Source organism: Amblyraja radiata, chromosome 12 (assembly GCF_010909765.2).
Source record: "Amblyraja radiata isolate CabotCenter1 chromosome 12, sAmbRad1.1.pri, whole genome shotgun sequence".
In the NCBI taxonomy this organism is placed as follows: domain Eukaryota; kingdom Metazoa; phylum Chordata; class Chondrichthyes; order Rajiformes; family Rajidae; genus Amblyraja; species Amblyraja radiata.
In genome coordinates, this window is record NC_045967.1 from 56,325,167 (window position 1) to 56,340,117 (window position 14,951).

Below are 14,951 nucleotides of genomic sequence, written 5' to 3' on the forward strand. Positions count from 1 at the left end.
AACCTTAATCAAAATAATTCAAAGTGTTGGAGGAACTCTGTGGAGCAGGCAGCATCAGTGGAGGGAAATTAAATGACTAAGTTTCTGGTTGGATGGGTCCTGAGCCAAAACTTCTGTGGGGAATGGATAGGCTATGTTCTAGGTCGGAACTCTTCTGAATAGAACCTATTTCTCAGGATGAAAGTATAAAATACTAGTGGGCATGGCTTTCAGGTGAGGCGGCAAAGTTTAAAGGAGATCTGCGAGCAAGTTTATTTTTGGTGACTGCTTGGAATGCTCTGCCAGGGCTGGTGATGGAGGCAGATGCGATTGTGGCATTTAAAAGACTTGGATAAGTGCATGGATATGCATGGAATGGAGGGCAGTTGAGGGTTGGCCTTGGCAACATGTTTGGCACAGACCTTTAGGCTGATGGGTCTGTTCCTGTACCATTCCAGGGATGAAGTTTGTTTTAGAATATTTGCAAGGTATATTGAAGGTCACAGCTTTGAGTACTTGGAAATAAACAATTAAAGATTGGTAGTATTGACTGTCAATATATTGCCTTGTGGATATATCTGTCTATGAAAGTGGAACACTTTAATATTTAAAATACCAGCTGTCAGCATCAAACATGCGCATGCCAGCCCACAGTAGAGATATGTGCTCCATCCCAGCTGTATAATTCAATGCTAACCCCGTGTATTAGGATAATGTTTTACTAAATGTCAGTCGTGTTATCCTTTGGCCTATACGATATTGACAGTTGGTGTTGGCTTTTTAAAGAAACAATTTTTTTTAAGGTAATGAAAACTCGAGGAATTGCAGTTGCTGGAAAGGAGGATAGACATCTGTCTGACCCTTGTGCGTCTGGCTCAGAACATGGTCAGCAGGAGTCACAGAGGGGGAGCGGTGAGAGGGAGCCTCAGGGTCTGCCAGAGAGATTTCAAGAAGAAAGACAGAGTGCTCTTGTAACAAGTCTGGGTCAGAAGCTGTCGTGGCAAGTTTAGAAGAAGGTCTTGATCTGAAATGTCGATTGATTGTGATTCAATTGGAATCAAGTAATGTATTTTTGCTGACAGGATTGCATGCATCTAAAAGCTTTTCATTGTACCCCGGTACAAGTGACAATAAACTAAACTATGTCATCGGTTCACTCCCTCAAATGCTGAAACAAGGAACTGCAGATGCTGGTGTACAAAAGAAGGCATGAAGTGCTGGAATAACTCAGTGGGTCATGCAGAAATTCTGGAGAATATGGATAAATGACACTTTGGGTCGGGTCCTTTCTTCAGACTTAATCTGCCCTTTCTGAAGAAAGGTCCTGACCCGAAACGTCATGTATCCACATATGCTATCTTCACATATGCTGCCTGTGCAGCGGAGATCCTCTGCCACATTGTGCGTGCAGAATGACATGTAGTTTAATTTGAGTTTAGAGATACAGCGCGGAAACAGCCCCACCGAGTCAGCATGACCTGTGATCCCCGCAAGGTAATACTATCCTACACATTCTAGGAACAATTTAAACTTATACCAAGCCAATTAACCTACAAACTTGTACGTCTTTGGAGTGTGGGAGAAAACCGAAGATCTTGGAGAAATCCCACGCAATCACATGGGAGAACGTACAAACTCCTTACAGACAGCACCCCTAGTCGGGATCTCAGGCACTGCAAGCACTGTAAAGCAGCAACTCTACCACTGTGTCTACCTTATGATCCACTATTTCCCACATTGCAAGGATGAAGCTCTACCCTGCGTTCCGCTTGAAGATCAACCTAGAAGATTGGTATCTCAAACAATAGTTGGGGTATGGAACTCTGCTTAATATTGACTGTCATTTGATCCGTGACATCAAGCGATGGCAGAAATGTGAACAGCTACCCTTCCTTAATTACAGCAGGCTGTTTTTCAAACATTAATCAAGTAGGTATTAAGTGTTCTGGCGCATCCTTGTAAAATAGCATGGATGTACTCTAATCTATATTCCAATGATCTATAGTCTATATTAAGGTTCGGTTCATTTGTGCTGCAGAGAAAAAAGATTTGAAGGTTTTTGGAGTGAGATTAATTATTTTTGTGGCCTGAACAAATAGCTTTAATGGAAATTTAAATGTGATTTGAAACGCATTACAACAATTAGATAGCTTTTGATTTTGTGATATCCTTTCAGGTTTATGTTAACCACAGGATGAGCTTGCCTAAGGAAGTTTGACTTGCTAATTTTTCCTCTGCATTACAGACAGGAAGCACATACCACTTAATATCTGTGGAAACTTGTATAGTTTTCTGGGTGGTTGTTGGCAAAATCAGTTTTTAAAAAGTCATCAATATGTTGGAAATGAGTTGACCTTCCATTTAAACAAAAGCACAAAGCAAACTGTATTTGGTATTTTAGTTTGCCGTGTCATAATATTGAACAAAGCACCATGATCGTTCAGGCTAAAGACAACATTTTAAAGAAGGGTCCCGACCCGAAATATCACCTGTCCATGTCTCCAGCAGTGTTGTCTGACCTGCTGAGTAACTCCACACATTGTGTCTTTCCTTGATAAACCAGCAAACACAGTTGCTAAAGACACAATGCTAAAGTAATTAATCGGGTCAGGCAGCATCTCTGGAGAATGTAGATCAGTGATGTTTCTGTTGATGACTCTAATAACGTTAAAGGGCCCTGACCTGAAACATCACCAATTTATGTTTTCCAGAGATGCTGCCTGACGTGCTAAGTCACTCCAGTACTTTGTGTAGTTTAGTTTATTCCCACGTGTACCAAGGTACAGTGAAAATAATTTGTTGCATGCTAACCAGTCAGTGGAAACACATTACACAATTGCAATCGACCTATTCCCAGTGTACAGATACATGATACGGGAATATCGTGAATTTGTATCTTTTATCTGTAGCTCCTTGTTTCTTCATTTTTCAGACTGTTATACCTTATGAGGCTAAAACCATGGAATTATCTTGGAACAGCTGGGCATTTGATTTGGGTGGAAGTAATATATATTTTTCTGCATCTGTGGAATATGTTTGTCAGTTCTGTGACAAGGTGAGATGACATCTATTACTACGATATATCCTTGGGCGTGAAGGGTGGGTCATTTGTTTCTGTTTCGAGGGAGAGGCCTAACCAACTTCAATTGCTATCTAATGCAAAAAGCTTATATCCCCTACAATCTCCAAGGCACAGACTTGCACAAAGCTGCTGGGGCTGGTCTGAATCATTACTCAGGCCGACATTCTTCATATCAGTCCATGTTCCAGGAATGGCCCTAACCCGAAGCGTGCATGTCCATTCCCTCCATACTAAAGCGTGTAGCTTTAAGGTGAGAGGAGCAAAGTTTAAAGGAGATGTGCGGGGCAAGATTTTTTTTACACAGAGCTGCGAGTGCCTGGAATGTGATGCTGAGGGTGGTGGTTGAGGCAGCTTCAATAGTTGCATTTAAGTGACTTTTGGATAGGCACATGGATATCCAGGGAATGGAGGGATATGGGTTATTTGAAGGCAGATATGAGTTGGTCTCAGCATCAAGTTTGGCGCAGTTATTGTGGGGCGAAGGGCCTGTTCTTGTGCCATACTATTCTGTGTTCTCTGTTCTAAGATGCTGCCTGATCTGCTAAGTTCCACCAAGGGACTAGACAGACTGTTGGCGAGGCGGCCATTACGGGCGCCACCCGGTGGTGTATAGAGAATGTTTTTTTTAATCATTTATGTTAGAGAGGTTAAGAAAAGCAACATGCAGGAACTTGCTAGTTGAGTAATTACCTGGTCTTCTCTAAATGTGTTAATCTTGGGATCCCAGGAATGGGGTGTGGTGCTATGACAACATGTAAATGAGGAACAAGAATCTTGGCAAATTGCTAAACATATGGAAGTAGGGAATGAGTAAGGCCGTTCAGCCTTGAAGAGGCAGTGTTAATGTAATTAATGGAGCAGTCATTGAAGGAGATTGCCAAGTGTACAGGAAAAATGCTCCAGGCTTCCTTGAAATGCAACAGCACAAACTCCTAAAAATCTTTCACCCATGACCATGTTTTAAAAAGCACCATTCAGAATGGTATTGAGAACCTCTGTACAATGCATCAGGAGCACACTGAAACCCATGTGTACGCAGCAGATGGAACACATCTCACCCTTTACCCACTTGTCAGCCACCCCCTGCCCCATTTACAGAAGGGTCTAAGGTTCCTATGGTCACCTCGGACCCCAAAAAGTGAGATGAAAGCAGATCATCGTTCATCCCAAGAGTGACTAAGAGCAGCAGCAGCCCCAAAATGAATGTCAGATTGTAAAGTTCTCATGGTGGTCTCATTAGCCACCTCAGAACCCACAAAACTGCATGAAAGCAAGTCATCTTCACTCCTGAGAAACAGTCTAAGATGCAGCAGCAAACCAAAAACATGACTTCCAGGCAATGCTGCTTCATGAAGGAATTATCAAGAGACAGAACAGGTTAGAAACATAGAAAATAGGTGCAGGAGGAGGCCATTCGGCCCTTCGAGCCAGCACCGCCATTCATTGTGATCATGGCTAATCATCCCCTATCAATAACCCGTGCCTGCCTTCTCCCCATATCCTTTGACTCCAATAGCCCCTAGAGCTCTATCTAACTCTCTCTTAAATCCAGAGAGACACACAGACCAGACTTCCCACGACTTGACTCCATCTATACCCCATCCTGCCTTGGAAAAGCAGCCAATATAATCGAAAATTGGTCCCACCTCAGTCATTCTTCCTTCCCCTTGCTCCCGTCTCGCACAAGTTACAGAGGCTTGAAAGCACACACGACCAGACTCGAGAACGGCTTCTTCCCCTCTGTTAACAGGAATCTGGTCCTTCCATAAGCTAGGACACTGTCTGATTCACTCTACCTATTTTGGACATTGGACTTTGTCCATGGAACAGATGTGCTACCATTCTGAGAACTGTATTTTGCACACTGTCTTCCCCATTACTGTACCTATTGTACTTGAGTTTGGCTTGACTGTATTTATGTATAATATTCTCTGATCTGATTGCATAGCATGCAAAACAAAGATTTTCATTGTACCTTGATACACATGACAATATTACGTTAAACTTAAATCTCGAAGCAAAAGTGTTGAGGCTAGAAAACGGCTCTTTAAACAGTGAACAAGATTGCAACACATACTTAGCTGGTTCTTCAGCCTATGTCCAACTTTAGTTATTTTTCTTAAATTGGACAGGTATTTTGGAGACACGAGGATCTGCAGATGTTAGTTTACAAAAAGATGTTTATACTTTAAGTATTTCTAGCCATTCTTGACACCAGAGAATCCCTGTGAAATTTGCGTAATATATGGCAACTCTTAGGGGGATATTGGGTATTGTGTCGTTGATCAACCAGCTAATGATCACTGAGCACATCTATGCAGGGAGAAAAAACTACAAGTAGTACATGGGCGCATCTTTGGGACAGTGTCTGCGAAGCATTTGTATCCTAGAAGGATGTGTAGGAAGGAACTGCAGATGCTGGTTTACACCAAAGATAGACACAAAATGCTGGAATAACTCAGCGGGACAGGCAGCATCTCTGGATCTTCACTCGTGTTTTTAAAAAGCGCCATTCAGAATGGTGTGTATCTTAGAGGATGAGGCTTGGAAAATTGGTCTCTGTATCATTGTGTGTGGAAATTTTGCGACACATTGCGACATGCTACTTAATGTTCTGTGCACAGCAGTTAGGAATGTTGTACAGTGAGCCAGTTGGGTGTGGAAGAGCATTCCACCAGCTATTTCATATATTAAAAAAAGAAAGGGCTTTTTTAGATAAGTTAGTGGGGAGAACAGACCTGGCGAGGATAATTGCTGATTTGGATAGTTAGTTGGATACCAGATCGTCTAGGTCAGTGAAGAGCTGACCAGTTGTTTTCAAGTCTGGAAGGGTTCGATCAATTTACTGACTTTTTGAAATGTTGTCTTCTTAATCTTGTACTGTATAAACTTGCAGAAAAATGCATGCAGTTGGCCAAGTTTGAGATGATGTGTCATTTGTCCTGCTATATTATTCAGTCGCCCTTTGATGTGTTAGTTTAAATTAAATCAGCTGCATTTGTAACAATCTTTTGGAAGTTGTTGGTTCCCACACACAAATGTGGAATCTTAAAATTGAAAATAATTTTGGAAATGAATGCAAACCCCATAAAATTGCCTGATCAGGAGTGAGTAGGGTTGCATTAGTGCTGGTCATGTATTGTTTTGATATCCATAGTGTTTTTGTTTTTTTGGACAGTTATTTTTTTATATTTATATCTGTAGTTATAAAACATGATGCAAATGTGCTGCACTTTTATATCTGAGAGTAATTCCTCACAGGTGTATAACTAGACCTCTGATGTTTTGGAGGTCATTTCCCATGATGGGTTACAAGCTGATTAGTGTCATATTTTAATCCCATAGTGAGTTAGTGGTGAAATCTTGGCAATTTAAACTGGGCATTAAGAATAAATAGAAAGGCTCAACAAATTTGCTGCTGTGTCTGCTATACCCAGATCCGTTGAAAGTATTGCACATGGCAATTAAATTAAATTAAGCAAACCAGTGGGAATTTGGGTACTTGTGTTGGCAGTAATTCTGACTTAAAGCTCTGAGCTGATGGAACATTTCATGCAGGTAAGCTGGTTGCCATTGGAGATATTCAAGATGAGAATGAGATATGAAGTCTGAAAGACAATAGCCTCCAATTGTGTAATATGAAAGTGAAATAAGGCGTATCCTTTAGATGAGATCAGGGAGAAGATGAATTAACTTCCAAAGGTGCAATGATTTGGATGAAGGGATTCAAAGTAACATTAGCAAATTTGCAGATGACACAAAGCTGGGTGGCAGTGTGAACTGTGAGGAGGATGCTATGAGATGCAGGGTGACTTGGACAGGTTGGGGGAGTGGGCAGATGCATGGCAGATGAAATTTAATGTGGATAAATGTGAGATTATCCACTTTGGTAGCAAAAACAGAAAGGCAGATTACTATCTAAATTGCGTCAAGTTGGGAAAAGGGGAAGTACAACAGGATCTGGGGGTCCTTGTTCATCAGTCTATGAAAGTAAGCATGCAGGTACAGCAGGCAGTGAAAAAAACGAATGGCATGTTGGTCTTTATAACAAGAGGAGTCGAGTACAGGAGCAAAGAGGTCCTTCTGCAGTTGTACAGAGTCCTAGTGAGACCACACCTGGAGTATTGTGTGCAGTTTTGGTCCCCTAATTTGAGGAAGGACATTCTTGCTATTGAGGGAGTGCAGCGTAGGTTTACAAGGTTAATTCCCGGGATGGCGGGACTGTCATATGCTGTAATGGATATTTACATTGAGGCTACTATCTGCCTCAGATTCATAGGCTATTGCCAATCACTGCAAATCCTAATCTTATTAGCTGAACCAACATGTAACGCCTTTCACTTTTCAGGATTAAATCCGATCTGATAAACTTTCCAGCGTTTTGGAGTGTGCCTGCCTGCCTTGTACCTTCAGTTCAACAGTTTATCATTATTGAAGATGAGCCCTGCACCTCACAAATACGTTTGCGTACACACAACTTGATTCCCAAATATACTCAACAGTAAAAGTGTAGTTTCCATTGCATTTGTAGAGGGACATTATAACTTTCTGTGGAAGCAATTTCTTTATCTAATCTTAGACTGCATGACTGGAGGTTTAGTGGGTCCCATGACAGTCTCCTGATGGACATAATTAGAATGGTGTGATTCAGTATATGCTTTGTCATCCTGTCCTTTGCTTTCTTATGGTTTTCTATAATGCGAATCCTTGATTTGTTTCAAGTTTGGGCTTCGCAAACAGATCAGATTTGTGCTTGTGTCATGCGGCCGGCCACTTCCTGCCCTATAGATAGTTGGTGATGGTTTGCTGTTAGATTTATGAAGATGGGTTGAAGATTGTTTGAGAGAGAGATAGGCGTCTTGATCGTACAAGAATCTGAGTCATACAGCATGAAAACAGGCCCTTCGGCCCAACGCCGACCAAGATGCTCCACCTACGCCAGTCCCAGCTGTCTGCGATTGGCCCATATCCTTTTAAACCTTTCCTATCCATTCACCTGACCAAATGTCTTTTAAATATTGTGCCTCTGACTTCCTCTCGCAGCTTGTTCCATATACACACCAGTTGCCTCTCAGGTTCCTATTCTTTCCCCTCTCACCTTAAAGCTATGTCCTATGGTTAGTACGAATCAAGCAGAGGTGTTGGGCGAAGCGATCGCCGAGCCTGTGCTTGGTCTTGCCGATGTAGAGAAGTTGACACCTGGAACAGCAGATGCAGCAGATGAGGTTGGAGGAGGTGCAAGTGAACCTCTGCCTCACTTGGAAAGACTGATTGGGTTCTTGGATGGAGTCGAGGGAGAGGTAAAGTGACATGTGTAGCATTTCCTGCAGTTGCAAGGGAAAGTACCCGGGGAGGGGGTGATTTGGGTAGGAAGGGACGAATTGACCGGGGAGTTATGAAGGGAACTGTCTCAGCGGAAAACAGAAAGGTGAGGAGATGGGATGATGTGGCCAGTGGTATGATCCTGTTGGAGGTTGCGAAAACGTTGGAGGATTATATGTGGTATGTGACAGCTGATGGGGTGGAAGGTGAGGACAAGGTGGACTCTGTGCTTGTTACGAGTAGGGGGGATGGGGAGTAAGAGCGGAGCTGAGGGATATAGAGGAGACCCTGGTGAAAGCCTCATCTATAGTCGAAGAGGGGAACCCCCGTTCCCTAAAGAATTGAGGCATGGTATGGAACATATCCTGGGTGCAGATGCGGCGTAGATGGAGGAATTAGGACTAGGGGATAGAGTCCTTACAGGAAGCAGGTTGGGAAGAAGTGTAGTCAAGATAGCATCTGCGATGGAGATGGTGAGATTCTTTTACCTCTGTCATTGCAAGGATAGGTCTCTTCTATAACCTGAAGCATGAAGACAAGCATTCAAAGTACAGCCATGCCTTAATTCAATAGGGATAGGAAAAATGCTCATTCCTAAATATCCTGTACTGTAGGAGTTTATTGGGAATTACCCCCTAAATCTGAGGTGGATCATGTTTTCAAGGTGGGGAATAAAATCTGTCACCCTCTAATCTCTAGCTTTGGAGAAGAGATAAATATCAGTGTAGGGTAGTGTGTTTGCATGTGTGTTCAGTTAGGACCAGTGCTGCAAGGCTACTTTTATCAGCTGGGTTTCTAAGGGCAGAGCGTTAATCTTGGTCAAGGAGTTGAGGTTGTGGAGCTGCTGTGGCACGTCAGCTATGCAAGACTACTTTTATACAGGCACCCCTCGCCTGTTCTAGCATCTAGCTATTCTCTTGCTACCTTAATACACAAGCAAACCCCTCTCTAAATGATATTAGGCAACTACCTTGTTCTGTCCCAGACATCCAGCTGTGGAATGTAGTGTTGTGACCTGGAGCCCTGACAACAGTTAGTGAATGTTCCTGGGGTACTGCATTCCCCTATTAATTGATTAGTAAGCAGTGGCAAGCTAAATATTATATTCCCTCCACAACTCCCTGGTTAACTTGTCCCTTCCCACCCAAACCACCCTTAAATCACCCTCAAAGTACTTTCCCCTGCAACCACACGAGATGCAACACCTGTCCCTATACCTCCTCCCTCTACTTCTTACAAGGACCCCGACAGTCTTTTCAGGTGAGGCAGAGGTTCACTTGCACCACCTCCAACCTCATCTACTGCTTCCGCTGTTCCAGGTGTGGACTCCTATTTATCGGCGAGTCCAAGTGCAGACTCGGCGATCAATTAGCTGAACACTTCTGCTCAGACTGCCTAAACCGACCCGATCTGCCGGCTGCTAAACACTTTAACTCCCCCTCCCATTCCCACAACAACCTTTCTGTCCTGGGCCTCCTCCATTGTCAGAGTGAGGCCCAGCACAAATTGGAGGAACAGCACCTCGTATTTCGCTTGGGCAGCTTACACCCCTGCCGTATGAATATTGACTTCCCTAACTTCAAATAGCCCTTGCCTTCCTTCTCCCTCTATCCCTCCCCTCCCCAGTTCTTCGACCAATCTGACATCTCCGATTACATTTTATCTCCGGTTTGCTTTGTCGTCACCTTGTCCCAGATGACAATGATCTATTCTACATTTTCCTTGAACTGCATCTCTTTTGATGTCTTGTTTTCACACACTTTACCCTTCCTTATCTCTGTCTCCCTCTCCCTGAATCTTTCTGAAGAAGGTTCTCGACCCGAAACATCACCCATTCCTTCTGTTCAGAGATGTTGTATGTTCCACTGAGTTACTCCAGCATTTTGTGTCTACCTTCGTTCGAAACATTGTGATGGCTTATTGAAAATTCACGCATGTTCTTATTCCAGGAGTGTGATCAATTACTGCTGCTAGCAGCATAGACATGAATAGGCATCGATTCCCTTAAAACACAAGATTAGCTCTTCAATTTGAGATGGAAAACCTTTTGGCCTTCAGTTGTAAAGCTTTGAGTTGTGTTTCAAAGAGTAGCAGTGCATTTTCAGTGTAATGCTTCCTAGTGCAATGACATTTGTTAGGAAACAAAATGTAAAAGTGCTGGAGCAACTAACTGGGTCAGGCAGCATCTCTGGAGAACATGAATAGATGTTTCAGCACCTTTCTTCAGACTGCTGACCTGCTGAGGTTTTTCAGCATTTTGTGTTGCCTTTTTTGTAAACCAACATCTGCAGTTCCTTGTTTCTATGACAAGAGTTGGAACTTGCCCAAGTGTTGACGTGTCTGATTCTGTGGTAGTTGTAACTCAGAGCATTTTAGTAAGCATTAAAATAAAGAATGGGTGAAACCCTTAAACACAAGCAGTTGTTATGTTAGTACCGCATAGATTTTCTCAAAGTATAAATGGGTTTGAGTTGGGAAACATCAATGTTGGCTTGAATTTTTGTGCAACTGCTCAAAGGACGGAATGTATTTGTGTAACCAATGTTTATTGGAAATCCTATTGCAGTTGGTTGTAAAGAGCAGATACTCTTTGAACTTCCACACTTAGGTTGGAAAAGAACTATGTAGAGAATAATGTTGTGTGATTGGATTCAAACATTCTATGCCACAGAAGATTACTGCTATAAAGAAAACTGTACTGTCCGAATTTAATTCACGCAAAGAGTTAGTGATACAGCATCGAAGCAGGTCCTACTTGCCCATGCCGACCAAGATGCCCCATCTACACTAGTCCCACCTGCCCACGTTTGGCTGATATCCCTCCAAACCTTTCCTATTTGTGTACCTGCCCAATTGTCTGTAAAATGTTGCTATAATTGAAGGATAGCAGGTGCACAGTATCTAACTCCTCCAGGCCTCCTGTCAAATAATCCTATCCGTATTCAGTTATTATTTTATTCTTCTTCGAGTCCGTTGCAATCTCAGATGTCGTTCTGCCAGTATCTGGCGCAGGTCACAGCTGGTCGGGTCGTTTCAGCCAGGTCCTGGGGGCTGCACTGGGGGGGCGTTGTCACACTCCAGTAGGTGGGACATTGTCTGTACTGCTCCACAGCAGCATGTGTCTTCTGCCTGGTAGTTCCATGCTTTCATAAGTGATTTGCACCTCCCCTGCTCCACTCGTAATCTGTTGAGGGTCTTCCAGGTTGGCCATGCGAGGTCGTGCCCGCTGGCGAGGCATTCAGTCGGAGTGATTCCTCTCTCCATCCAGTCGTGGGCTCGTGTGTTGAGCTGGTTCCATTCATCTTTCCAGATGTTGGTCCTTGCTGTTTCTTTGGTTGTCTGGAGAGGTGGGACTGTCTGCAAGAAACTGGCTCTGGATTTCAGTCGGGGTGGAGGTGCTGTGTGTCCGTGCAGGGGGTGCCTGGTATCGATCTCCTGTGCTCTCCGCTCGTCTTGGGCGACGATTTATTAAAATTGTGGAATTCCCTACCCTATCACACTCGGAGTGTCTTCATCGCATGGATTGCTGTGGTTCTTGTAGACAACTGCTGCTTCACCACCAAGTCAAGTCCAATAAGACCTTAACTCCTGACCATTTTGCAATGACTGCAATTTGTACACTATGAACAACATCTGAAGTAATTTAGAAATTTTTTTTGTGGACATGAAGGCTCTTGGTGCTGTACATTTAAAATAAGTTTTCTTTTGTTTTATTTGCTTAATGTAACCATATTTGATATGCGTGGTGAGAAATGTATGATGTATGTTCGGCAAATTATGTCAGCATATTTCAACGAATCACATTTGTGCTCGTTGGGTTTGCTTTTTTAGTCATAAGTCCTGCATGTGGTATATGTGTTCAGTGGCAGTAAGGTCCTTAATCAAAACAAAATGCTGGTAATACTCACCAGGTCCGGCTACATCTGTGGGAAGATAAACACAGATGTGTCGTGGCCTGAATTCCCAGCATTTTCTGCTTTTAGTTTATACATCCAGCATCTGCAATGTCTGTTTCTGACTTCCCAAAGTGCAGTTATTTTGCACCATATTTATAGTTTCCTGGTTATTGTGATGACGAGCACACTTGATCTTGCAAGAGATGGTTGGAAAGTTCCTAAACGTCATAATATTTCATGAGGTGCCAAGAAAAAAAACAATTCTGCCAATTCCAGTCCCTTATAAAGGACTTTTTTTCTTCTTTTTAGCTTTGAATTAGTAAACTGGCTGGATTGCACTGGTGAGAAAGGAAATGGACACCGTTACACAGATTGCCAAGGATGAGCTGGAAGAGCTCAGAGAAGCTTTTGCTAAAGTTGGTGAGTGTTATTGCCTCCTGACTAATTCATACAAAACCAAATGGTGTCCAGAAACTCTCAGCAATGAGTGAGAAATGTCCAGTGACGTGCACTGGGATAAAGTGGTACCATAAACATGATCAGAAGATGGCCCTTTTTAAACAATTTATTTATCTTGGATTTCAGAGAATTGGAGAAATATATAGCACCGACACAGGCTCTCAATGGCCCACGTTATCCTTGCTGACAATAATGCCAACCTGTCTGAATTCCCTTTGTCTCTGCTTTACCATCCATGTTCTTGTTGAAATACCTTTGAAATAATGTTCTAGCATCTGCGTCCACCATCACCTCGTTCCAAATATTCCCCGCCTTTCTGGGTGGATAAACGTACCTTTTCATCTCTTTAAATTTCTTCCTTTTCACATTAACCTGCGCTTTCTAGTTTTAGGTAGACACAAGCAACTGCAGATGCTGGTTTGCCAAAAAAAGACACCAAGTGCTTGAGCAACTCAGCGGGTCAGGCAACATCTCTGGAGAATGAGTCTGAAGAAGGGTCTCGACCCGAAATGTCACCCATTCCTTCTATCCAAAGACGTTGCCTGTCCTGCTGTGTTACACCAGCATTTTGTGTCTATCTTCGATTTTAAACTAGCGAGCAAGCAAGTTTATTTATATAGCTCATTTCATCAACAAGGTAATTCAAAGTGCTTTACACAGCATTAAAGAGCAATCGAAAACCGTCATTAAAAAGAATAGAAAATAAAATAGCATCTGCAGTTCTTTCCTACACATCTCTGGAGAACATGGATCGGTGACATTTTCGGTCGGGACCATTCTTTACTCTCCAGTTTTACACTCTCCTGCCCTGGAGTGAAGATGCTGACTATATGCCATCTATGTCCCATATAATTTGAAATCCTCCAAGGTCACCCCTCAGCCTCCTATGTTCCATTGAGAATAAACCAAATGTATCCAATTTCAATAAAACAATGTTGCTGTAGATCTCTCCTCTTTTGGGGAATTGTTCCATGGTTCACTAATCTGTCTAATTGATTTGATTCTCCATTGCAACTGTGACTTTCAGTCTTGTGGCATATGTCAAAATCATCTGATACCCCCCCCCCCCTTCAGCCAACTCCACCCTATGTTTGCATGTTGAAAATTTGTCTACTGCCTGGAATAAAGGCTTGGGTAATTTGATTTTCATTCATTGAGATAGTGATGTAAAAGTGGTACAAGGTAAGTTACACATAATGTATGCACCACTTTGCATATGCTTATGCTCTACACACATGCAAAAATTAGCATTTGTTTGGATTATTAATTTAATTTCCAGTTTGTGTGTACCCATTTAAAGTGGTTCCTTGAAAGACAAGAGCTGAAACTACAATTTGTTGAAAGCGACTTGTATTGGTCGGAATGGACAGAAGCAAAAACTGCGCCAGTCAATTAATGGTTCATTATCCAACATACCAAATAATTTAAGCTGCAATATATGAGCCTTTGATTCTTTCCCCTCACAGCGCATATTAGTGAGTTTAGCTTCCTCAATTAAATACTTTGATCTCCACACTTTCTATGAACAATCATATGAAGTTGAGTTTTGTCAATGAGAATGAGCTTAAAGGTGGCAAGGAAATTGTGTTGGTTACTGTTAAAGTAACTTAAATAAATAATTTCTTACAACAAATAGACACATAGATACATAGAAAATAGGTGCAGGAGTAGGCCATTCGGCCCTTCGAGCCTGCACCGCCATTCAATATGATCATGGCTGATCATCCAACTCAGTATCCTGTACCTGCCTTCTCTCCATACCCCCTGATCCCTTTAGCCACAAGGGCCACATCTAACTCCCTCTTAAATATAGCCAATGAACTGGCCTCAACTACCCTCTGTGGCAGAGAGTTCCAGAGATTCACCACTCTCTGTGTGAAAAATGTTTTTCTCATCTCGGTCTTAAAGGATTTCCCCCTTATCCTTAAGCTGTGACTCCTTGTCCTGGACTTCCCCAACATCGGGAACAATCTTCCTGCATCTAGCCTGTCCAACCCCTAAGAATTTTGTAAGTTTCTATAAGATCCCCCCTCAATCTCCTAAATTCTAGCGAGTATAAGCCGAGTCTATCCAGTCTTTCTTCATATGAAAGTCCTGACATCCCAAGAATCAGTCTGGTGAACATTCTCTGCACTCCCTCTATGACAATAATGTCCTTCCACAGATTTGGAGACCAAAACTGTACGCAACACTCCAGGTGTGCTCTCACCAAG

The 14,951-nt window shown here is 42.6% G+C and overlaps 1 protein-coding gene across 2 annotated transcripts in view; it reads left to right on the forward strand.

Moving 5' to 3' along the window:
• LOC116979241 (plastin-3-like) overlaps window positions 1-14,951 on the forward strand; it is a 77,587-nt gene that overhangs the window by 26,484 nt on the left and 36,152 nt on the right. For both annotated transcript variants that reach the window (XM_033030834.1, XM_033030835.1), the window contains exon 2: window positions 12,589-12,699. In XM_033030834.1, the coding sequence (XP_032886725.1) occupies window positions 12,633-12,699 (67 nt within the window). In that variant the 5' untranslated portion in view covers window positions 12,589-12,632. The remainder of the gene's footprint in view (window positions 1-12,588; window positions 12,700-14,951) is intronic.